Source organism: Eufriesea mexicana, unplaced genomic scaffold (assembly GCF_001483705.2).
Source record: "Eufriesea mexicana isolate 0111107269 unplaced genomic scaffold, ASM148370v2 scaffold794, whole genome shotgun sequence".
In the NCBI taxonomy this organism is placed as follows: Eukaryota; Metazoa; Arthropoda; class Insecta; order Hymenoptera; family Apidae; genus Eufriesea; species Eufriesea mexicana.
Window position 1 is genome coordinate 801,549 of NW_016908953.1, and position 26,706 is coordinate 828,254.

General features: G+C 37.0%; 1 protein-coding gene across 2 annotated transcripts in view; it reads right to left on the reverse strand.

Moving 5' to 3' along the window:
* The window catches only part of LOC108546822 (rap guanine nucleotide exchange factor 2), a 265,110-nt gene extending 241,406 nt beyond the window's left edge, over positions 1-23,704 (reverse strand). For both annotated transcript variants that reach the window (XM_017899083.1, XM_017899082.1), the window contains exons 1-3: positions 23,624-23,704; positions 2,302-2,429; positions 150-233 (exon numbers count right to left, since the gene is read on the reverse strand). In XM_017899083.1, the coding sequence (XP_017754572.1) occupies positions 150-233; positions 2,302-2,429; positions 23,624-23,692 (281 nt within the window). In that variant the 5' untranslated portion in view covers positions 23,693-23,704. The remainder of the gene's footprint in view (positions 1-149; positions 234-2,301; positions 2,430-23,623) is intronic.
* Positions 23,705-26,706: the final 3,002 nt, after the last annotated feature.

The window sequence follows — 26,706 nt, forward strand, 5'->3', positions numbered from 1 at the left end:
CCCTTTTCTGCGTGATTATGAGTGATAAAATTGAAGAGTAAATATTGATGAATAATAAGCAGGGGGAAAAAAGTTTATTGTACGAGGCACGAGATAGTTGGCCACTGATAGACTGGAAAAGAAATTGAACGATGCTGAGATTCTCTTACCTTGAACGGGGCAGGAACATCGAACCATCGATGAACACTGAACCAGAGAGGAGTATGTACCAGCTTGTGGCCAATTCGCCGGTGCTGCAAATTTTTAAATATCAATAATTTGTATGCCATATTAATTCACTTTTATCATATTTATATTTAAAATATAAGTAAAACTGTACTTATTATGGTACTGTATTTATTAAATATAATACCATATTTATTAAATATAATACTTATTTATTATGCATTAATGGTACCACACTTATTGAAAATATGAATAAAATTATATTTATCGTTTAATTTTAAGTACGATATATTATCATAATTATTATATTATTAACCTGTTCGTTATTGCAGTAAGCTATTTTATTATTATATCTGTTAAAAATATCTTAGGGCCTCGATAATTAATAAAAATTATAATTATAATATCCTTCATTAATTTATCACTAATTATTTCTCATTAAAATAGGAAGAAGAATAGTGAACGAATTTATAGGTTATAAATTGTAAAAGAAATCGAAGCCGAAGAAGTTTAGGATATTTGAAAATTGGAAATACAAGTATCGAATATGTTAAGTAAACGCGAAATATAAAAATTTACAATAACGAGTTTATTTCCGATGAAGGAGCTAATTTTATAGGTAATAATCATCATCAATTAGTCGTGAAATTCTCGTTTTTACAAGTGACTGCACACACCGGAAATTCGCAGCTCCGTTACTCTGAAAGTAGCAAGTAGCTAACTTTATAAATGCAAAAACTGGACTCGTTATTCGGAATTATAAAACACATCTCTGTACATAATTCACGCATTTCTCGCATTCATGACGATATAAGTAACGATATAGGTTATTATTGTATCAATACAACGTTTACGCGATAATAGTTATTTCCTACACAAATTTATCGATAGAACTGACTCCCTTTCCACAAATACATATAGCTTTGTATAAACGTAAAAAGATTCGACGCACGAAAACGACACAGTAGCGCCATCTTCACGATCGAAGAAAAAATCCTGTCAGAAAAGCAAAGCATATATTTGCAACAATATGCATATTTACACGAACACTAATTTATTGAAGAAACATTTTAACAAATATACTACGTTATGTAGAATTCATAATTAAACATATGCAAGCACGTTTAGCATATAAAATGCTTTTGGTTATGTGGAATCTACGTTTAAGGAGTTTCATTACGGCTTGATTTTCATTTTAGGTTATTGTACACTACATCGTTTAATATTTTCTACTTTCCTCTTGAAACAAATTTAAGATTTAAGTGGAACGAGCGTTCTACTTACTTGAAAATACTTGTTGCATTATATTCTTTTTATATCAAGGTAAGATATATTTCCCTTTCACTAACAAACACTGCCAACTCGTTCGTCAAAAACGCGGGAAACAACTAACCGATTACCATCTCTAGTGACATCTATGATCCCCTTTTTCCATATTTTAGTCACAAGCGTGGTATAGATAGAGCTACTATCGCATAAAATATGCTCTGAAATACTGATCAAACAAATATGAAAAATAACTTACCCAGTAGTATCGATAAGAGTGGTAATTTATTTCCTAGTCGGATATATATCGATGCATAGCAGTGGAAAAATCAGAGTTTATTAATTGAAAGATTTATTAATTCTCGAGTTAGTAATATGGATAATTAAATCTTTATGTTTCAGATCAAAGTTCGGAGCGAATATTAATTTCAACGCAAACGATAGCAGCGATAAAATCCTCGTTGCAATTATGTACATTAATCGGTAACATTGGAAATGACACGAAGATTGTAGCAAAGCTCAAGATATAGAACAGAAAACTGCATTGGTTATGTCTATCTCGTTACAGATTTGTGCTCTAGTTTTCTACGAGAGGTAACAGAGAGACACGTCGATAAAACAGTAGCAAGCTATAAAAATCTGCCGATAAAGAAATTTCCTACCATTTTTCTAACACACCATCTATTTCAGATAACGTAGAAAACTATTTCGCGACAAACGTGCAATTTCAGAAAATTGTTGCCCCAATTTATATTACTATTAAAAGCCCCGCAATATGTACCAAAAGCGAAAACAATTTCTATACAAAATAAATAAACCTTTCCTACATACCCAGTGCACTACGATACGGTAACGAATAAAAATACTCACTAATAAAGAACATGATTCGCATGGTGCCTTTCGTATCGTACAATTTTGCAAAGCCCACGGAGAATGGAATCTCTGCACGGGCGTAACGCTTCCAGACCCAGCAAACCATAGTATATGATCTGTAGATCCTGAAACAGGAAAAAACACCAATTATTATCAAATTCCAATTTTGTCACAAATAAAATTACGTAACATAATTAATACCTAAGTACGAAAATTAATAACTATAACCTACGAAATATATTAAAAATATATTTTCTTTCTTCGTAACATTATATAGAAGCAAAAAAAAAAAAAAAAAAAAAAAAAATAAAAAAAATATTAAGAAAATATCGCATTAAAAAGTCACGAAGGAACTTTTCAGAATTACGCTTTTTCCAAAATCCAAAATCTGAAATTATAAAACGATAAAGCAACGGAGAAAGGGAAATGTTTGATCGATTACGAGATATCGTATTTATTCAAGCAGTTGTTACAAAGTTGAAACGTTTCATAGGCAATGTTCGGAAAAGGTGCTTCCAAGGTGGATTGCCGTGTTTGCAAAGTTCTCGCGCAAGTGGTCTTGTCAGAAGTGCAAGTACCATTCGAATCTGGCGTTCGCGATCGACGTATCGGTGGTAGGAGCGAGGCAATCTAGAAACTCGAACGAGGCGCGCGCCAACGCAATTGCCTCTAATGCGACCCTAATGTGCCCTGTTATCGTGAACTATGATCTCTGCGCTATCGTTATCCAAATTGATCGTCTGAATCGCGATTATTAAGCGCGTTCACACTGCCGAGCAAACACGATACGAAAATTCCTTCCTTTCCCTGAAACTCGTCATTTTTATCGATACATTCGAACGATCTGATAACAAGTATTGTACTTAATTACCACTTACCACGAAAGGGAGAAAATAAAAATTATTCTTCGTTTTACAGAAATATTTTTTAAATATCGATACCGAGACACGATCGACCGAATGTAAATTATTTTGCAATGAAATTAACGATTGTTCAAGATAACAGGATGAAAATGAAAATGTATTTCGTATTTTCGATAAGTATTTACAAAATTACTGATCATTCGCGACAAAATGGAAATAACAATTATTACGTCCGTATGTTCGGTATAAAATAATAATAAACAGGAAATGGTTTTATTAAATATTATATCGATCATTTTCTCTGTAATAAGTAACTTCCATTAGCATTTAATTATATACAATAAAATTGGATTATACTAAAGTAATGATAATATTACTTATATATAATTAAATTGAATTATACAAAGTAATAACATGTATAAAAATTATACTAACTTATATATTGTGGTAGTGATTGTCATAGAATGTGTGGTATGAGTGTGAGAAATGTTTGTGTGGAAGAATATGTGTGCGACGAGTATGACAAAGAGTCGCGGAAAACAATCAGTAGGTGAATGACAGTCATTACATATAGACGTTGTGTGTGAGAGAGTCCTCGAGAGATTATATCGCAGTTAGAAGCGAATTTATTTTACGAGTTTTAGTTATAATTAACGTTGTGCTGTTATTGTGTTCAATAAATATTCTCATCAGTTTATCCATTTACTCGCATATATAATATTGAATTATACTAAAAGATAAATGAACATTATTTTCTGTAAAGGTCTGACATTACTTATTGACCACCTCGGTATAATTTCTGTCGACTCCTATATTTTTCGTATCTTGATTGACACTGACACATTGATATAATCAATCAATTAAAAACGCTTTCGCAACTAACGGTTATTAAATTATTTTTCCTCCACAGTATACCCCAATATAACTACTCTAATATAATTCCTAACTCAAAAATGAATAAATTTTTCGAAAAGCAACCCCCAAAACAATATCCCATCAGTGTAACATAAAGTTTCAATTTTGCAAAACAGTGGAGGAAACGAATCCCCTACATTCGATCATTATCCAGGCCTTATCACGAATGCACCCTATGATTCCACACATGTACAATTAATCCACCTAACAATTTCTTCCTCACTACAGAATACCATGCACAATACTACAATTAACAACATAAAGCTCCAATTAAAAAACAAAAGGAGCGAGAAATATTCTAAAAGGAATATTCTTCGTTTCGTACCATCTCACCCCTCTCATTCCACATCGCGTTTAAAGCCACCTCTCGTTTCAATCACATCGAACAGCCTGCACAGGAACATTTCGGGCATCAAAAGTCCAGATTTCCAGCGATTCGCGCGCAATACGTTTCCCACGAGGTCCATTCAACGAAGCGTAATTAAAGTCGGTCGAAAAGTTAATATAGTCGAATGTACTTCCGGTGCGGGCGTAATAGCCGGTCGCATTGTCGGCCAGTGCATTGTTCTGAGAAACACGGGACGAAAACGAACGGAAAATAAATTACAACCCGTCCGTGATACAACCTGTCCTTGAAGTTATCAGACAAGCTGCACTCGCGAGACACTCGTGAGAATGAAACCAAAAACCACCCCAAAATACGATTAACACTTTGTCTGCCACGTACCACGATACACTCGGGGGGCCACGATAAAATTTCCATTATTCTTACGATACAATAATGAATTATCAAACGATATGGCAAAACAAAAATGGTGCAAATTACCCTTTGCACTCGAGAGGCACTCTTCAGTCGCCATTTGATAAAATTTCGAAGCTCGATATTAATTAATATATCAAATTTAAAATAACGTAATAATGTGCGAGGTATCGAAATGAAATAATTCTACGTGTTAATTATTATACGATTTGTTATTTACTGCTGAAAAAATATCATCAGCTTTATAGCATAAAATGTTTCTTAACCTCTTCTATTCAAAGTTCTCTATTTATTTGCGACGTTAAAATATTCAAAAATTGGTTAGATATAAATAATTTTAAGTTAAATATAAATATAAATTTAAAAAATTAGTATCGCCAGACACTTGTGACCGCCATGGCCCCACTGTGAAGTTAAGTGCCGGTCGCTAATGACCACCATGGCAGTCAGCGTGTTAACCCTTATCAGTCATAAGTCACTTCTCACGTGACAATAGTACTTTATCGTTGCGGTCATGCGTCACGTGGGAGGTGACAAGACGGAAATCTTTTGCATATTTACCGAAACCGGCTACAACCTAGTGAGAATCACGTATAAAAAGCGTTCGATAAGGGTTAATATAGAATAATGAGATAATCATGGAAAAGTGGATTAATTCGCTGTAAAAATTTAACTACCGAGAATGCAAATTATTAATGTCTATTTATTTATTTACTTTCTTCAAATGTTCAAAAAATGGTTAAAATGAAACGAATATAAATTTAAAAAGTTAGTATGATCGAACATCGGTGATCATCATGATACCACTGGGGAGCCAAGCCACGGTCACTGATGACCACCATGGCAGTCAACGTGTTAAAAAGGAAAGAAGATGCAAAATAAATAAAGGAATAAAAAGGAAAGGAGGAAGGAAAAGGAGAGATCTCGCTTGTTTGGCAGACGAATAACGCGAGACAAAAGCGTGGATCGATGATGCGAGGGATCGAGAAGGAGCAAGGATTCAATTTCCACGCTTGATTTGCTGGCAGACGAACGGAGACTGGCCGATCGACTTTCCATAGAAAGGACCGGGAAACTTTCATCGGCTGCGAGTTTGGCCGAGACGAGCAACGAATCAACCACCTGGTAGTTAGGATAATTAAAGCAGCAATGCGCGACGTGTATTATAACGCGCCTCGACTTTCGCGATAATCGATGTTACGTGATTAAGGCACGCCTTATCAGAGCCGAAGCTGCAAGGCTGCATCCTCTTCTGCGAACGCGATTTAACGAACGTGCAATTTAGCCAACTTCTCAGATCGTTAGCTCCGGATCATCCCCCTGGTGAACCGGGAATATTCCGTGCACGAGCTTCGCCCAACTTCCAAGCCAACTTCCGTGTGTTGCGATCATAACGCGATTAGTAATTGTTCGCCAAGACGAAGGGTGAAGGATTGGCAAAAATTGGATGTGGTGGGTGTTTGACGGCTCGTGTTTGCTTTATTCCTGGAATGCTTTTACACCGGGTGGGGCAGGTAGAAGTTTACACCTGAGCAACTCGCTCGTTTTCAGCTATAAAAAGATGATATCGGACGAAAATTGCTTGATTCCAAGTAGCAGATAAACTGGTGACAATAATTTTTCATGGGTACAGACATAAAGGACACAGTGAAGGCTAATTACGTACCTTTTTTATTCATATCTCGATAGTCTCGATAATTTCGATAAAGAGTAGCATGATCTACGAGTGAAGTCATTAGAGATCACTGGAGGTTAGGTATAATAGAAAATAAATTTAAGAAATAGTATCAGCCATAAGAGAATTATTATTCTACCCTTGGAACCGAGCAAATTTCTGTCATCCTTGTTTTTCATCGTTGACAACAGATGAATAATTCGCGTGGGAGGCTTTATGTGTCCCACCCTGTATAATTATTGAATTGATCGAAGGATAAAGCAGATGTTTTTGAAATAAAATGATAATCCAAAAGAGTTTTTGTTTAAGACTTAAATAATATATTAATCGTTTAGATTTGTAATGAAGGATTGTAATGATCTATGAGTGAAGTCATTAGAGATCACTGGAGGTTAGGTGTAATAGAAAATAAATTTAAGAAATAGTATCAGCCATAAGAGAATTATTATTCTACCCTTGGAACCGAGCAAATTTCTGTCATCCTTGTTTTTCATCGTTGACAACAGATGAATAATTCGCGTGGGAGGCTTTATGTGTCCCACCCTGTATAATTATTGAATTGACCGAAGGATAAAGCAGATGTTTTTGAAATAAAATGATAATCCAAAAGAGTTTTTGTTTAAGATTTAAATAATATATTAATACCCCACCCTGTATAATTGTTGAATTGACCGAAGGATAAAGCAGATGTTTTTGAAATAAAATGATAATCCAAAAGAGTTTTTGTTTAAGATTTAAATAATATATTAATCGTTTAGATTTGTAATGAAGGATTGTAATGATCTATGAGTGAAGTCATTCGAGATCACTGGAGGTTAGGTGTAATAGAAAATAAATTTAAGAAATAGTATCAGCCATAAGAGAATTATTATTCTACCCTTGGAACCGAGCAAATTTCTGTCATCCTTGTTTTTCATCGTTGACAACAGATGAATAATTCGCGTGGGAGGCTTTATGTGTCCCACCCTGTATAATTATTGAATTGACCGAAGGATAAAGCAGATGTTTTTGAAATAAAATGATAATCCAAAAGAGTTTTTGTTTAAGATTTAAATAATATATTAATCGTTTAGATTTGTAATGAAGGATTGTAATGATCTATGAGTGAAGTCATTCGAGATCACTGGAGGTTAGGTGTAATAGAAAATAAATTTAAAAAATAGCACCAACCATAACAGAATTATTATCTTACCCTTAGAACAGAGCAAATTTGTGTCATCTTTATTTTCCATCATTGACAACAGGTGAATAATTGGCGTGGAAGATTTTAAGTGCCCCATCCTGTATAATTATTAAGTAGGATATTGGAGGATAATGGAAATATTTTTTAAACAAAATTCAAAAGATTTCCTTGTTTAAGATTTAACCCTTTGCACTCGGCGATTTTTTCGTTGCAAAAACATAGTAATTCGAAGACTGTCAGCCATAAAGTCGACGATATTTTTAAAACAGTAAATGAAAAATCGTATGCAAATTAAGACGTAGAATTATTTTAATTCGATATTCCACGCATCGATGGGTAATTTCAAATTTGATATATTAATTAACTTCGATCTTTAAAATCTGATTAAATAGAGACTGAGAGTCGCCTATCGAGTGCAAAGGATTAAATAATACGTTGATCATTTAGATTTATAATGAACAATTGTAATTAGGAATATTGCTCGATGCTAATGGAAATGGGACTAGATTGGTGTAGATTTAATTCAGATGTAATATGGGATGTAATATCGTTCTACAATGTTACGATGAAATAGGTATTCGTGGGATTTTATTAGGAATCTCGATGTATTACATTTATTGCTTAGCCTGGATAGAATACTCAGCTGAAGAAGTTAACTGTGGTAACGTAATTGCATGCAGCTTGTGCTAATTGTATCGCAAACGAGCATGCGATCCACGTTTCCATGAAACGATTCTTTAGAGCTACTTCTGTTTGTTTTATATAGATAAAAATGTTTCAATACATAATTCGGAGAAATTCGAAATTTTTACGTACAGAATTAAAATTTCCACAACACGTATCGATTTTCCCACTATTTAAACTTAAAATTTGCAGTCCGGATATTAAAATTTACAATAATAAAAATATTCAGTCCCATTAAATAAATTCCAATATTTCTAATATTTATTTCCAATATTTCTAATATTTAATTCCAATATTTCAATATTTCTATGAATAATAATTTTCAAAAGATTCGTGAACCTTATTAAATTTTCTCCACCGTAATAAGCAACTTTTATGCGAATAATTTCTTTGTGTTTTCAACGACGAAGTGTATACACCTAAGCGGAATTTGTATTATGATAACATCACGTTTCATTCCTAATCGAATTCATCCCTCTGTTCCGATGCATGTTTAATCCAAACTCGCAAACTTCACGGCGCCGTTTCGTCTGGATTGTTTGCAACGCCGACCGCAATCAACATTAACAGTTCAGTGGAATATCGACCTAACTCGTGAATCGTTTAGGCGAAACGAAACGGAACCAAATAGTTACTCGATTTTTAGACGGATTTTCAAAGCGCTAGTTGCCACGGATGTTCAAACCCACTTACATGCTGTAAAATACAACGAATTAATAAATATTTCCCCATCCCTTGACAATTAAAGTAAATACTGAGTCTATGCAAACAGTGAAACCGATATAACAAATTAGTTCATATTTTTAGCTAATTATTGTAAAGAATTTATATTATCGCATCATTTTTCCAACCCCAGCAATTTTTATCACACGACCATTCAAATATTGCAGAATATACAAGCTTTGAAATTTATAATTAAAAAATTAAAATATTTGGAGAGATAGAAATTTTTAATAAAGTTCCCATCAATTTAGAATATTCTACCATCAAAATACAATAAAATATAAAACAGCTAAAATCCATTACACAAAAATATTGTAATTAATATTAACATATTAGTCCATATTTTTAGCTAATTATTATAAAGAATTTATATTATCGCATCATTTTTCCAACCCCAGCAATTTTTAACACACGACCATTCAAATATTGCAGAATATACAAGCTTTGAAATTTATAAATAAAAAATTCAAATATTGGGAGAGATAGAAATTTTTAATAAAGTTCCCATCAATTTCGGATACTCTTCCATCAAGATACAATAAAATATAAAACAGCTAAAATCCATTACACAAAAATATTGAATTAATATAAATTTTAAATTTACGTATTCGACGTATTCAATTTTTGAAACGAATTTAAAATAAGCAGCTACTCGTTCTTATCAGTAGTCAGGCTCGATCATATTCCCAAATCCCGTGAATTTCATACCCCTGCGCCATCAAAGTACCATAAAACGCGAGACATGAAAAATGCGGTAAAAATGCGTAAAAAAGAAGGAAAGAAAAATTCCATTTCGAGCAACAAGTTATCCGGAGCTTCACCTTCGGAGGAATTCTTGGAAGACGGCAACCTCCCCATCAAATCAATCCCTATTAGGATAAGAGCAACATTGATTCAACGAGCGCGCGTTGTAAAACCGAGATTGCAGAACGGTCGATGCCGGTATCGAACGTAATGCCTGTCGATTTATGTAATCCCCGAAATTACCCTTCGAAAAATGCCATAAAATCGGCTTTCCTAATGTGCCGTAACGGTCGAGCTGACCATGGTGCCGGCGGAGATAAGGGTGCCATAAGTGGCTCTCCGCTATCGTTCCGCCGTTGCATGGCCTTTTTGCTGCGAGTCTCGGCCGAGACAAATGTGCATTCGAGGAAAATCCTGAAACTAAACCGAACCATCGGGTCTGGCGAGCTTGGATAGCCGGAGATGGCGAACAGTGCGAGAAAATATGCCACGGGGACCGTTTTCCTTCCAGCTATGACTCCTCTTCTTCTTCCGTGGCTAGATAATCGCGCGAAAACAGGTAACCAGGAATAAAAGGGGACTCTTAGAGTCTCTTATCGCGTTTCACTTCCCCTGTGACGGGGATTTAGATCATTTGAATTTAAAACAAAGCTACTCCCCTTTCGTTCCAACTTCCGCTTTCTGTATCGCGTTAAGTCTGCCGTGGAAGGCACCTTTAGGTGTGGTTCCGGCGAATTCGAATGAACTATGTTTGCCAATGAGACGACAAAACAGAGGTGAAGATGATAAAGCGAGGACACGAATTTTGTTGACATAGAGATTTGATTTTAACCCTTTGCACTTCAAAGAAGTCTCAATATGACTTACTAGTTACTTCAATACTATACTAGCTACTTTTTCATAGCTATTTTCCTCCATTATTAGATTAAATATGAAATATTGTAATAATTCTAACACGCGTTTAACATTTTACAGTTGGTACAATATAATAGTTGGGGCACCATGGAAAAATGATGATCACTTTAATTTTTAAACGTACAAATATATAAAATTGCTTTTAGATTTCACGGAGCAGTGGTGACAACGAAATGCAAAGGGTTAAACTATTATTAAAATGGTGATGTTTATGTTTGACTTTACCTGCAAACTATGCAAATTTCATGGAGTTAAAGGCTAGCTTACAACGTCATTACAGTGGTGACAACGAAGTGCAAAGGGTTAAACTATTATTAAAATGGTGATGTTTATGTTTGACTTTACCTGCAAACTATGCCATATTCACATAAGATTTCCTTGCCACAGGTTTCGCAGGATATCGCAGACGTAGCGGTTAATATTGCTAATTAGATATTAGTATATGTTAATCCTTGAAATACCGTTTCGGTGGTATTATTACTCATCAAGAAATACCATAGTGCCGACTCCGTACCCCAGGTAAAACACGATAGTACCATCACGCCTGGTCATCATATATAGTACCTGAAGTATGAGGCAATAATTCAGTTCGATTTTCCGTTTGTAACCCCTACCCTTGTATCTCAAATTCGGAAACTCTATCCAATTACAAATTACATAGCCCTACCAAGAGTCTACGTAAATACGTAGCTACCTGGTAGCTCGCAGAATTTAAAAATATAAAATATAAAAATTAGTTGAATACCATTCCTCTTTTAATTTTCTTGAAAGAAAGGCTTAAGAAGTTCAATTTTTAAAAATGTGCGAATGTAGAATGTGAGAAAATCAAGGATCGCCTGTATCGTAATATGTGTATCTAGGTACAGGATAATTTAATATTTGGATAATAATAATTAAAGTGGTACGACGGTAGTATACGTGACTATGTTTCTGTCACAGTAAAAGTTTGGGTTGGGTTTGGTGTATTTAGATACGGTGTACATAGATAATAATAATTAAAGTGATGCGATGAAAATGGATACGTATATATGATTACGTTTCCATCTTAGCAAAGGGTCGGTCTGAGTTAGGTATACTTAGGATGATACAAAATGGAAACGTGTAAATAGATATTCAGGATTTCGTTTCTGTCTCAACGAGGGTTGATATTAATTTCGTTAAAAGCAGATGCATGTTTTCAATGATTTTGCAGTTGCAGCTGAATCAGTAGTTCTAGCGTTGATTAATTTCATTCGATTTTTACTTACCTACTCTTGTTTAATTAATTTCACTCGATTTTGCTTACTCCTGCCCGGCTAATTCCACGAGCTTCGCAAGATAATACAATTCACGGATTAAAAGCAACCAGCCGATAATTACCGCTATCCAGCCCCGTATCAAATACAGGAAGAATTTCAGCAAAACCAGGAATGCAATTTTCCCTTTTAATCAATCGAAAAACGCGAAAGGCCGATTGTTTTGAGCGAACTATCGATCATGGCACGGAGGAACACGCGATCCCTTCGAACCTTCAAAGTTCTCCTTTCCTCGCAAAATTGCTGAAATGATAGAACAACCTCATTTTGAACGTGAACCCAATCAAAATGTTCATTCGACAATCGCTTGATAAAAATATTAACCCTTTGCACTCGAGAGGCGCCCTTCAGTCGCCATTTGATAAAATTTCGAAGCTCGATATTAATTAATATATCAAATTTAAAATAATGTAACATTGTGCGAGGTATCGAAATTAAATAATTCTACGTGTTAATTATTATACGATTTCTTATTTACTGCTCAAAAAACATCATCAGCCTTATAGCAGAAAATTTTTCAACTCGTACCCTTCTTTAGCCAAAACATCGTTGAGCGCAAAGGGTTAATAACAACGGCGCAGGATCTATGTCTCAGAATAAATTTATAAAATACAACAGAAAAAATATAAACATAGAGACGACTATGTTTCAACGGGAAAATGCAGCTACTAAGTATCACTGGATCGTCATTTTATCTGTCCAAGAGACATTTCTTTATTTGACAGAGAAAAAGAAAAATGGAGACGAAATAAATATAGAAATCAATATGGAGACGACTATGTTCCAACAGGAAAATGCAGCTACTAGGTATCACTGGATCGTCATTTTATCTGTCAAAAAGACATTTCTTTATTTGACGGAAAGAGAGAAAAAGGAGATAAAATAAATATAGAAATCAACGTGGAGACGACTATGTTTCAAGATAAAAATACGACTGCTCCATATCACGGGATATCGGTTTGAACGAAAGGAAAAAGGAAAAAATAGTAAGAGAAAATTACGAAAAACGGTGGCACTACGACTATGTCTCGGGACAAAAATGCAAATACTGTTACGAACCACGTATGGTTGCGGATCAAGGTCTTGCATGGTGCTGGCCGGTGGCCGAAACGCAGGGTTTCGGCCACGTTCCGCCTCTCGAGCCGCCGGGGCCAACCCTTTTTACTCCTTTCTCGTACGAAAAGTGGAGCGAACACCGGACGACCTTCACGTACGGATCGTATGTGGCCCGAGTTACGAGACGCGTCTCGTAAGATTTTAAAAGGGGCTCCGCGCGAACCCGCGTAAATATCAATTATTCCGACCCTCCGGGACCGTCGTAACAGCGCAACGAAATTTCTATCTATTATGGAGCAACGTATTTCGCTGTATGAAGATGGATTAGGATCGCCCCATCTGTCAGTCGAGGGTGTCTTTTTTTTTTTTTTTCCTTTTTTTATTCATTCGAAACCAGTACGTGCTTCCACGCGATCGGCTCTGCGATATTGATCCTGTGGCTTCGTTTAATGTCCAATGAAAAATTTCGACGAATTCGGAAATTGTTTTTGACACCGATCAAGTTGTCATCGACACGGTTGCCAGTTGCGAATAAAATGGTACGAAGGTAAAAGAAAATGTTAACGAGAACTACCCTTGTCCTTTAAGATGAAATTTACATATGGGGTAGTGCAATTGCGAATTTTGCACATGGGGTGATTCACCCTCACGTTTATTACGACTAGATACTGTCAAACGTTTAGGAATGAAATAACGATTCGCGAAATTTTGTGAATTAAAAATGAGAATAATTTATTAATTTCGTTTTCCTATTTCACATTTTAATCCTCGTAATAAAGGTTAGAAAATAGAAAATATATAAAAATTCAAGAATAAATAATTCGTTCCTTGACTTCTGTTGGCAAGTGAATAACTGATCGTGGATCTCTAACGCACGATGGAACGAAATCGACGATTTCCTTGTCTGAATCGGAGGAACATTTAATTAAGCTTCATTTGAAACCTGGGAAGGTCTCGGTGGCTGGAAATTAATTCCATCGAATTGGTCTGTTGATCACTTGGCTGCATCCGAGAAGGAATTATTTTATACATTCTTTCCTTCGATCTCCCAATTATTTTATGCACATGATATTCACCAAGAGGCCATTCGTTTGCTTTGTGTCACTTGACTCGCGACTCTTAGTCGCCAGATACCGAGATTATGAAAATTAATAATCAATAACGAGTAGATATAATCCAAGCTATCTTCCAGAAAATAAATACATTTTTAATACGTTCCGTACCACGTGTACCACAAACGGTATCAAGGGGTTCAAATGACCCCTTTCAAAATTTACCTTATAAATCGTACATTCATTGTTCATTTCTTTCGCTCATCTGACTTTCTGTAAATTCTCATATTATCTGATTGTTTAATTTCTCGCTTTCTGTTTCTTTTACCAAGAAAAATTCTTTGCATACCTTATATACCACGAGGGATCATTTGGCCCCCTATGGTAAGAATAGGTGTGTGTAAAATACCGGTACGTTTAGTGTTAAACGTGATCTATAGGCCACGTGTACCATAAATGGTACAAGGTGTGATAACTACTCTAAACAAGCTAATTACTTATAGATCGATGATATAATGACATATTGCGTGATAATATATCAATTTTCAGCCAAAACGACAAATGGCCTGGTGATCATGTTGGACAGAAATGGCTCGACGTGGAACGTGTTAACACACTGCGTACGAGTGACGAGATATCTCGTCTTTAACAAGCCAAACATCGAGACCAGGTGACGAAATATCTCGTTTTTAAGTTTATTCGACTCAATCGAAGATTTAAGGAATTAAAAATAGATTTCCTGGTTACGTTACCAGGGTAACGAAGTCTAGGTATTCTTCTTCTAATACCTTATCTAAGGGGTTTACTAAGTGAGGGTTAGGTCACAAGCCTAACTCTCGGTGGCCGATTCGATAATCTTCTCTTCGCTATGAGGTACGCACGCTCTCGTCTTTCCCGTAAACTGTCTCTCGATAACTCCGCTCAAAGAACTGCCTAAGCACTGTCTCGTACTCTTCTAGATCTGCCCTTTAAAGGATGGACCTCCTTTGTTCATTGATCGCGGATCAAGCAGATCGCCGCTTCGATTTGAGACTCTGGTTATCACTGCTACGTGCTCCTCGCTCACGTCGCCCTATCGGTAACCGGAACTCGCCTAATCTTATATATTCTTACACTTATGTGAGTATAATACCAAATGCGAATTAAAAACGTGCATATATGCATCGCATAAAATGTTTCTAGATCGCCACCCCCAACTATATAACAGGAAGCTATCGAGATACTACTTCTCCATGACGAAGTATCTTCGAGTGCAAGGGGTTGAACGTTGTTACACATGAACACGTGTTACTCGTTCCAGAAACAAATGTAATAAATACAGCTTGCAAGGCACGCGTAACGTCTGCATCTAAAATAGCCAGGAACTTAATGCACCTAAAAGCAGCATTGCTGAAAGGGGTTAAGGAAGTACGGAACGAAAGGGTAAGTAACCCGTATATTATTCGTGGCTCATCCTCGCGCCTCTCAGCATGAACAAGCCTTCCTTTCAGGGGGAACGTCGATCGTGCGCGTTGCTCTTGAAATGATGCTAGGAAAAGGACAAAAAGGCAGGGAGAAAACGTTCTCAGACGAGTCATGTGCACTCGTATACGGTATCAAAGCGAACGAATTGTCCCATGGACAAAACAGTGCGAGCTCATTCTTTTAATCGCTGGTACACACGGTCGCCCCGGAATATTCATGTTTCCTCCGGTTGCGAGGGATACAGGTGTAGCTCTGCTTTCTAAATATTTGTTACACACTGGCTACTGAACTCGTATTTCCGTTTGTTCCTTCTCTTCTTCTCGTTAGACTCCATGTGCATCCCGAGTCGAGCATGCACGTGGTGGAAACGGAATGAAGGGGAACAGCCGATCGAAATGGGGAAAGGGTCATCGATCGTTAACAGTGTCGTGATCGTGGAAGTGTGCACGCGACTTTTCGAGCGTGACAGGGATGAAGAAATGGCTGCTTGAATTTTACAGGGTGGTTTTATTCGCTCCGTCGCGAATTTCGGAGAACGCGAGACATTGAACTGATGGCTGGGCCTGGAAAAATGGCGCGTGTTTTATTTCGCTATACGATCGGGATTTATGGCGTTTACAGGTAAAAACGCTTTGGGGAGACTTGGTCCTAAAGGATATGTCTCTTCTGCGTTATAAAATAGGGGCGAGCTTGTTTATGTCTGATCGTATTTTCCGTGTTTATCTTGCTTGTGACAGTATCTTGATACATTCCGTGCATTAGATTGGATGTCTGTATAAATTTTGCACCAGGTTTGGGTTCGATTCGATTCATATATTAGGTGGAATTTGGTAAATTTGTTCACCATGTAGAATATGTTGAAATTCTGGGACAGGGTTCGTGTGGATAGAAGTGAACACCAATATCTTCTACGTTTTTCAATAGTTAACGCGTTAGTATATTTAGATAAAAATATTTAAATAACGAAGACAACTCGCAATAAACTATTTTAAACGAAAAATCTTATTAACCATTTGCACTCGAGAGACGACTCTCGGTTGCCATTTAATCAGAACCTAAAGATCGATGTTAATTAACATATCAAATTTAAAATTACCCAACGATGCGTGGAACTTCGAAATAAAATAATTCTACGTCTTAATTTGCATACGATTTCTTATTTACCGTTTTAAAAATATTTTTACAACACTCCAGTTTATTCACATATCGTGTAAAATATATAGAAATTATTTCGAAGTGGTTTGAATGGGTTTGGTTAGGTTTAATCGTACCTGCAATCGTTGAGTACATTAATCGAAATATGCATCAATATTGGACCATCGGTTACCTAGAAAAATCCTCGATAAAAGTATAATCTCTCATTCTCAGACAAGGAGAGTCGTAAAACGAATGCAGAAGGAAAGAAATGAAAAATACACGAAGCTGAGCGAAGCTGGACGACGAAAATTGAAAACAGCCATAACTCAAGTGAAACTTCTCCTTTTCCTAACGGGACTCTCTATCGATCGCGTTTACAATCGAACGAAACAAATGCTCGGACAAAGATAATAAAGTTCCGTTTTGTTGGCGACAGACACGCAAGCGATACACGAAGCCCACGCATCGGGAAGCGCGAAACGCTCGCGTCGATCGTTTCCGCAAGAATGAAATTTCAAAGACTCGCGGCGCGGCTCGTTCCGCTGGTCCCGCGAATAAAGCGAGTCGAGTGAGAGGAAAAAGGAGGGGAAAAAAAAGGGAGAAAAAGGGAAACAACGGGGAAAAACGAGAAAAAGCTGTCAATTATATAGCCCCGATCGAGGACGTCGGAACAGACGCCATTATTTGTTTAAAACTGCTGCCACGCGGACCCGGTCTGGATCGATATCTCGCACAATATCTGAGACTTTTCATTGTGCACGAAATCGCGGCCGTTTCCCTGAATTTCGACGTCTCCCTATTTAGCCACGCTTTGCATTGGTGCACGCGCGACACTGCACGCGGCCGCCATTCTCCTCGCGATTCGAGCGGTTGCAAATTAGCACGAAAATAACGAAGGGAGCAGAAGGACGTCTGGGAAGCGTTCGCGCCACGGAATTCGACGGTTTTTTTCATGAAAATCCGTGACTCAGGGATTTTTCTTAATTGGCCCAGCGACGACGATCGATAAGCTGGTCACGACACGGTATCAACGGTGATACCTAACTTTTACACTTTGTCCCTTAATCGTTTAACCTTCGTGATGGATAGTACCAAAGTATTCGAACACGTGTCTCGACAGAAATTTTTTGGGGACATTTTATATAGACAGTGAGATGGAAATTTATTTCCCAAATCAGAAATTAGAAACGAGATATCTGTAGCCCAGTAGTAACTTTCGTTCAACCTTCTTGACATCGAGTACTATGGATACTATGAAAATATTCCAAGATGTGTTCTGAGAGAAATTTTTGGGGAAAATTTCATATAAGCAGTATGATGGAAATTTATTTCTAAAATCAGAAATTAGAAACGAGATGTCTGGAGTCCAGTAATAACTATCGTTCAATCTCTCTGATATCGAGTACTGTGGATACTATGAAGACATTCGAAAACGTATCTTGACAAAAATTTTGAAGGGAAATTTTATGAGTAGCGCGATGAAAATTTATTTCTAAAATCAGAAATTAGAAACGAGATGTCTGGAGTCCAGTAATAACTATCGTTCAATCTCTCTGATATCGAGTACTGTGGATACTATGAAGATATTCGAAAACGTATCTTGACAAAAATTTTGAAGGGAAATTTTATGAGTAGCGCGATGAAAATTTATTTCTAAAATGAAAAATTAAAAACGAGATGTTTGGAGTCTAGTAGTAACTTTAGTTCAACCTTCCTGATATCGAGTACTATGGATACTATGAAGATATTCCAAGATGTGTCCTGACAGAAATTTTTGGGGAAAATTTGATATAAGCAGTGTGACGGAAATTTATTTCTAAAATCAGAAATTAGAAACGAGATGTCTGGAGTCCAGCAGTAACTCACGTTTAACGTAAACCCTCGACACCGAGTACCATAGATAGTACGAGGGTATTGGAAGATGGGTCTCGACAGAAACTTTTGGGGGGATTTTATACAGGGGATGTAATGGAAATTTATTTCGAAAATAAAATATTAGGAAGAACATGTCTGGCGTCCTGCAATAATTTTTGTTCAACCTTCGCGATACCGTGTACTGTAGAGACAAGTAAATAGAATACAAATAAGTATAATACAAAATTGTAAGTATAATACAAAGGTATTTGAAAACAATTGACAATAATTTCTTTTCCCTATTTATTGACTCAATGAACTTCAGAGACATATTTCTTTCAAGCTATACAAGAAGTTAAAGTGTTGACAGTGGAACATCACGTGAGAAGAATATGTCACATACGAGGATAGTATTTCAGAGCACTGTTTGCAGGCGCAATGCAAAATTTATATAACAGAGATTTGAACTAGATTTACCAGGTTTAGAGAAGTGTGTGCTTTTAGTCTGTGTACAGAATCGTTCTGGTAGGACAGTTTTATAGCCGGTGGACTTTTGTGGCACGAACTGGGAATTTATGATCGCTGTAAATGAATTAGGTGGTGTCAGAGTGACGAAATTAGATTAGGTTGATGGGACAGATAGTTGAAGCATACATATACTTTACTCTCTTCGTTACGAAGAACATGTATATAACTTCTCAAATAATTCTCTAATTATAATTGCACACGCAAATACCAAAATAAGTAAATAAAATAAATAACAACGTTACATGAAATATTTAATTTCAAAGTCACTTGACACGATAAAGAACAAAGAAAAGCTCCGATAGGACGTAAGACAAAAGGAACTAGATGGTTAAGTAATTATAATTATCTCGAAACTGTTTCACCGATATTATATTATAGTACACGACTAGATAAAGAAGATTGAATGGAAAGTGCTTAAATATTTGTGATCGTGCAATTTTTCAATGTTATCTCTCGTTTAAGCGAAAGGAGATTAGTTGGAAAGAGATTAAATATTTGAGAACACGTAATTTTTCAAAGATATCTATCAACCGTTTAAGATAAATTCTCTGCATTGCCAGATAAAAAGGGCCAGAGTGTCGCCGCTGTGAACCAGCAGACATTCGTGGAATTTTAAACTGCCTCGCCATGAAAATTAGTTGGATAAATTTATCCAGCAGTAAGGAGATAGGTTCGTTAGGTCGAAATAGAAACGCATTGTCCCGGCATACCGACATTATTCTCTGAAACCACGCATTCATCTCCCGACCAAAATTCTCGTCACGAATTCTCGCTTAATTCTACCAAATTCACCGTGTTCCACGCGATTGAAAATCCTACAAAAATTCCAGATACAGTCTGACACACGAAATTTTGATAGAAAAGATAAAATCTTCGAGTTACAGAGATTCTAACTTATAAAAATTTTATTAGGACACCAACTTCCAAAATTCTCCATTTTTATTCTACACCTTTGGAATATCAAGATTTTAATACCGTTTGAAACATTTGGAAATCTAATTTAATATAATAAGGAATTAATAATAATAATAAGGAATTAATTAATAATAATAAGGAATATAAAGAAATTTGGCGATAAGGACATATTTATTATTTCGTATGATGGGAATGGATCAAAGAGAATTTCAGTTATCAGAGGTTTCCGCGGCAAAGCGGAAGTGAACAAAGAAGACTACCGATCTGATAGAATTTTTCAAATTAAAGAAATACGAGTTTTCCAAATTCAACTGCATCAAAGCTGGCATACGCGAATAGGACGGACTCGATACTCTACGGAGTATCGAGCTCCGAGTAATAAAATATCGTGCCATTTTTATTGCATGTACGCGAGAGTATCTCGTTCGTCAAAGCCGGACAAAACGTCGTGCAAAAATTCCATTACGTCTGGAGCAAAAATACGCAGGGGTAGAAAGCAGTCGATTAACCGGCAGGGAAAAACGAACGACTCGCGGTTATTTTTACCAACTACGTACCCCCCGTGCTTCGATCGGAAATTATGGAAGAGACAGGCGGGGGAGGGGGTTGAAAAACCATCTAAATTCGATTACTACTCCGTCGATGTAACGACTTGTATTGGCTCACCGCCAATTCTTTTTGCCCTGGTTGCAACACACGTGACAGGGCATTTTATTGCAAAAATCGTGCGATCGTTGATATGTCGCGCCATGTAAAAGGGACGTGGAACAAAGCTGGCTAGTTTTTCCGATCGCAATCAACCGTTCGACGTTCGAATTAGAAACGTACGATTGGTAGTTAGTCCAAGTCCCGATGGAACAAAGGGAATCGAGGCGGTTAAGGGTGAAAATTCCGCATCGCGGAATGCCTCTGCCGTCTCGAAATAACTCCCGCAATTCCATGGTTGTAAGGAAAAACACCGTGTGTCGGGATTTCGAAAAAATTTGCCATTTGTTCGTCGATAGGACTGAGAAATATATAAAAATTGTTCAGGGGTCACAGTGATTGGTCCACCCTCGTGGATGTTACCTTACCGATGTTTAACACTAAACCTATCATGGTCAAATAACCGGTGAATGGAAAAGAAGCAGAAGCTTTAACACTTTGATTGCCATACACCTTTTACATACGGGGCTCAGGGGGGCACGATAAAATTTTCATTATTCTTAGGATATAATGACGAATTATCAAGCAATATGGCAAAGAAAAAAGAAAAATAGTGTAAATTATTAATGTTTGCTATTCAAAGTTCTCTATTTATTTAGGTTATTCAGATATTCAAGAATTGGCTGGAATAAAATAAATATAAATTTAAAAAATTAAATATTAAAGAATCGCCGGACATTGGTGACCACCATGACAGTCAATGTGTTAAAAAATGAAATAACGAGAGACATTGAGAAAATGATTATACAAATATTGGAAGAAAAATCACAAAAATGAGTGATTCAGGTGAAAACGTTGAACGTGGAATTTTTAATGAAAATTTTTAATGAAAACGGTAATTTGCAAATTTTGATGACGGTAGATTTAGTATTAACTTTTTATACGTAAAATCGATTTATATTTTTCACAGCTCGCATAATTTACATGTTTGGTAGGAAAATGAATTTTACACGTTCAAAACATCGATGCAATTTTGCCAAGAGTTAGTAAGAAAATTTTGCCATTGAAAATTTTGGACGAGGGTTGTTTTAAAAATGGAAACACGAGATACGCGATGTTTTTCGTTACAACTACGGAATTTCCGCTGCTCGTTAAGTCAGAGAAATCTTGTCAGCTGTGCGGAAAGGTTTTTCGGGGCGAATGAGTTTATTTTTCCTTTTCTCTTTTGGCTTCGGTTTGGCTAGACACGAGAATCCTCTCCGTCGAAAATTCCTCCATCCGTTTCCGATAGTTCAGAGCTATTTGCTCGCTGCTTGAACCGATGAGAAACACAAGGAATCCTAGCGAGAAGTTTTAACGATATTAGCCATGGAAAAAGGCTGTCATGGCTACGCGACAGATTCCTTAACCACGGAACTTTCTCCTCGAAGTGTCTCGATGGACTTTCTTGCCTCGATCGCGTGTTTGTTAAAATCTAAATCGATCGCGTGTTCGATGATATATGGAAGAAATTGAAATAACGAGGCTGAGCATGAAAATCAGAGTATTGGAAAAAATTTCTGTAACTTTTATGGGAAAAATTATTAAAACGATATACCTTATATCTCGAAAACTAAATTTTTGAAGAACAAATTTAAAAAATGGATCCATCGATCAAAATTCCTAAATAAAGAAAAAGAAAATTAAAGATCTGTCATATGTTAAATTTACCATATATTTGTTACAAAAAAATCTGGTATATTAATATTATTAATTAATTACTAATATATCAATCGAAATTAAGTGTACGCGATTTTCAATCGAAGGTAATATTTGAATATCAATTTTAATTCTTTGAGAAAACTTTAATTTCCGGTTTTCTGTCTTATTATACTTATTTTACCGAAGGACTGGCGTAAAAAATCCAGGGACCATTCCAACGTTCGACTACTTAATTGGCATGAGGAATGCAAAACTCGGAGTACAGAGTAACATGATCGCGGAAGAAATGGGAATTTCTTCCGTCGAAATTCCAATACCCTGCGCGAACAAGTCCAATGCGATTACGCGAAGATAAGAAGCAGCGGATTATTCGTTTGGAAAGTTCGAGGAGTTCTGCTGTTGGTGGATATTGACGACGCCCTTTAACCTTTCTTGGCCACCGTAAAACGTAGTCACGAGTGCGTCTTTGTGCGTGTACATTCTCGCGTAAAATCTGGGATTAGGGGACAACAAAGACAGGCAGGATAGATGAGTCCCGAAGATTCTTATTCGTAAAAATTTCCTCGCTGGAATCGTGGGTATGCGTAGAGAAATTTCAGACAGGAGTTTGGGAAACGAGATTATCCCGACGATAACAAAGAATTATTACATTTTCGTAATAAAACAGATTTACGTTGGTTTTATGTCGAATACACTGTTAGCTAATTGTGTGCTGCGTGTACAAAATCGATCGATATTTTGATTTTAATTAAAAACTTTTTTCGGCTGTAGGAAAGTGTGTACCGTAATTGCGAAAAAGATAATTGAACTTTTTGTTTTAATTAGAGACTGCTTCGGGGATTTCATGGATGTATTTTGTTTGTTTTACCAGTACTGCATGGTGAAAGTTAGACGTAACCAGAGACTATTTACTTTCATGCTTCGACCATTTATTGAAAGTTCAATCTGGCTAATTCAATTTGACAGTAATCTTGCAAGTAATAGCGTACTAAAAACTTGGAACTAACTCGAAGTTCATTGAAATTGAATTATACAAGTCCGACTATTCGAACATTTGACTGAATTGAAAAATAAACTTATCCGTTTTATCAAGCGTTTTTAATTTATCTAACATTCTTCAAGCTTCCGAATAAATTATTATTCGAAGACACGCACCGTGTTCCGCAATTAAGATATAACCCAGCAATTTAATTTAATTTAATTAACTCACCTGAAGCGTTCGTCGTTCTGGATCGCGGCAGAGAGCCCTGACGAAATGTGGATCCAAATAGTCCGTCATAGTAGCCTATCTGTAGACTACTCTGCGATCCTTTTTACAGGACCTCTCGGCCATTCAGAAGGCCGATCGACTCGCAATAGTCTTGGCAAAGTGTTTCACTCTAATTTCCATCTTTCTCTCGATCAAAATTTTAACATCCGTTCGAAAACGCAGCGACCTCTGTCCATACGTGACGCAGCAAAAGACATTTTGAGCGAGGTCAAACCTCCAGTTTTCCAATATCCATGGCGACCTGTCTCGAATTCCTTGCTTCCAGACAGCGAATTCTGAAAACGATAAAGATAGAACGAATTAAGAAACAATTAGAAAAGTGATTCCTCGATAAGAATCGGAATTAATTTAAATCGAAAGCGTTTATTAAGGATAATACATGTATCTCGTTCAAAATCGCTAGCCCAGAAATCTCATTATCCTCGAAATACGTAAGAAACTGTCTAGATAATTTGCAGTTTAACCGTTCGGATAATTCACGAATAGATACTCGCAGAAAAAGGAAACAAATGCCCGAATCGACGCTGTCAAAGTCTAAATCTCATTAATCGAATCCGGTTACCAGGACTCTGTCTATTTCGTTAAAGGTAAATCTCAATTTCAAAAGCTTCCTTGCAGCCTTTCTCTGCTTTCTCTCCTTTATAAAGATCAATTAATGTCCCAGAATCTGCTTATCTTTTCCCGTCTAATCCAGACTCTCCTTCAGCACCGCGACGAGCCCGCGTCCGACCAGGTCACACGAACACGCACCGCCATACAACGAGCTTCTCCCTGCAGACCAAACCTAATCCCGGGAAATTATGGCTCTCTGCATATTCAAATCGCTGGAATATTCACGGTAAGCCGAAACATCGAACGAGAACCCGTTCGTCGAACCTAAACTCTGCCAATGCCTCCATACGTTCGTTACCATCGCTGACTGGAGGCCAAACCAATCGTAAGTCAACGCGTGTCCAAACACAGCGACGGAGATCGAAAACAGAGAACGCAATCTCGTGGCTACGGGGGTCTACATCGTGAAGCTAGGATCTTGGAGCCAGATCGCGAAAGCAGATAGACCTGGGCGCGAAGGCAGATAGACCTGGGAGCAAAGGCAGATAGACCTGGGAGCAAAGGCAGATAGACCTGGGAGCAAAGGCAGATAGACCTGGGCGCAAAGGCAGATAGACCTGGACGCGAAGGCAGATAGACCTGGGCGCGAAGACACGTCGCTGAGACTATGGCATAGGCTATGGCAAAAAGGCAGATAGACCTGGACGCGAAGGCAGATAGACCTCAACGCGAAGGCAGATAGACCTGGGCGCGAAGACACGTCGCTGAGACTATGGCATAGGCTATGGCACAGCGAAGGAACGATGGTTGAAAGAAAGAGTACCGTTACGAATTATGAATGAATCGCGAAACAACGTGCAGGATGAATTATAAGCGCGACGGAAGTCGCTCGTTAAGGCGTGCTGCACCTGCGGATAGATGCGGCGGAACGATAGGCGGCCGAACTGGAAATAGGCTCGTCGACCTTTTTGCGATCGGATCGGGGAACGGAACGATCGCAGATCCGAAACGGAGACGGGGTACGAGAGCAGTCGAACAACAAACGTCGTGAACAAATGTAGGGGAAGAGAAGCATCGATTTCTCGGTTCATTCTCCGACCTTGGTGTATGTAACGTCACGCGAGCCACATACCTAACTACCTTCGGAGCCGAGGCCGTGCCAGAGACGCGGGTACCCGCTGCCACGACCGACCAACCATGAAACGGACCAGCCGATCCGGAGGCATTTGATCCGCATGGAACGAGACCAGGTCGCGGATATATCGCGATCTGATACGATACGCGATGCGTCGATCCCGCAAATCAACTTGATAAACTGCCAGACGCGTGACGAGGATAGGTTGCACGCTAGACCACCGTGGCGTTCAACTTTTTCGCGCGGTTTCGGTGCTGGGGTGGTACTCGCGCGGCCGGGGGTTGCACGGCAGTTACCATTTGCGTAATGAGAGGCTGATTTATGGTCCGCTTGCTGAATTGGAAGGAAAGGATTTGGTATCGATCGCGGAGGATGATTTGGTAGACTGGGTTAAGGACAGCGAGTTAGCTGGTTGGTAAGTAATCGCGTGGATGCAGTTCTTATATCGCGTACTTTGCGTTATTATAGTAGATGTAATACCTAATACATATTGAATTATTGTAATTCTACCGAGATGTATCGCATCGCAATTGTAGCCTGATACACGTATGTTGCGGTAATGGTTTATGTTATACACGTTTGCCAACGTAAGTTGAGGAACGCGGTGTTCATTTGCGAATTTTTGCATATTCTTTGTTTTCTATGATACACGCGTTAAAATTAAAAATGGCCGAAGAATTTTATTCTGAAATATTACAAATTTGTATTTTTTGATTAATTCTACTACCCTGTAAAAGTATTGTAATACATTGCCGAAGAATAATTTCAACTTTAAATTTTAAATTGCTTTTATAATTATCAATAATTATATGTGTATACGTGATACATACATGTAATATACAATATATAAATACGTAATACATATTGAATTATTGTAATTGTATCGCGATATTTGTATCGCAATTGTTCAAATTATTACTGTAATGATTTATGTTATACACATTTGCAGATAGAGGTTGAGAAACGTCGTGTTCATTTGCAAATTTTTACACATTCTTTATTTCTATGATACTCGCGTTAAAATTAAAAATGAGACGAAGAATTTTATTCTGAAATATTACAAATTTTTATTGTTTGGTTAATTCTACCACCTTGTAAAAGTATTGTAATATATTATCGACAAATAATTTCGACTATTAAATTTTAAATTACTTTTATAATTATCAATAATTATATATGTATACGTGATACATATATATTGTAATATACAATATATAAAATAGGAACATGAAATAAAAATGAAAGTAATTGGCAATACTTTATCGTGTCACGAAGGCTTAAGAATATTACGTAAGCTTTAACACGCAAGAATTCTACACGAGTTTAAAGCTTTGTG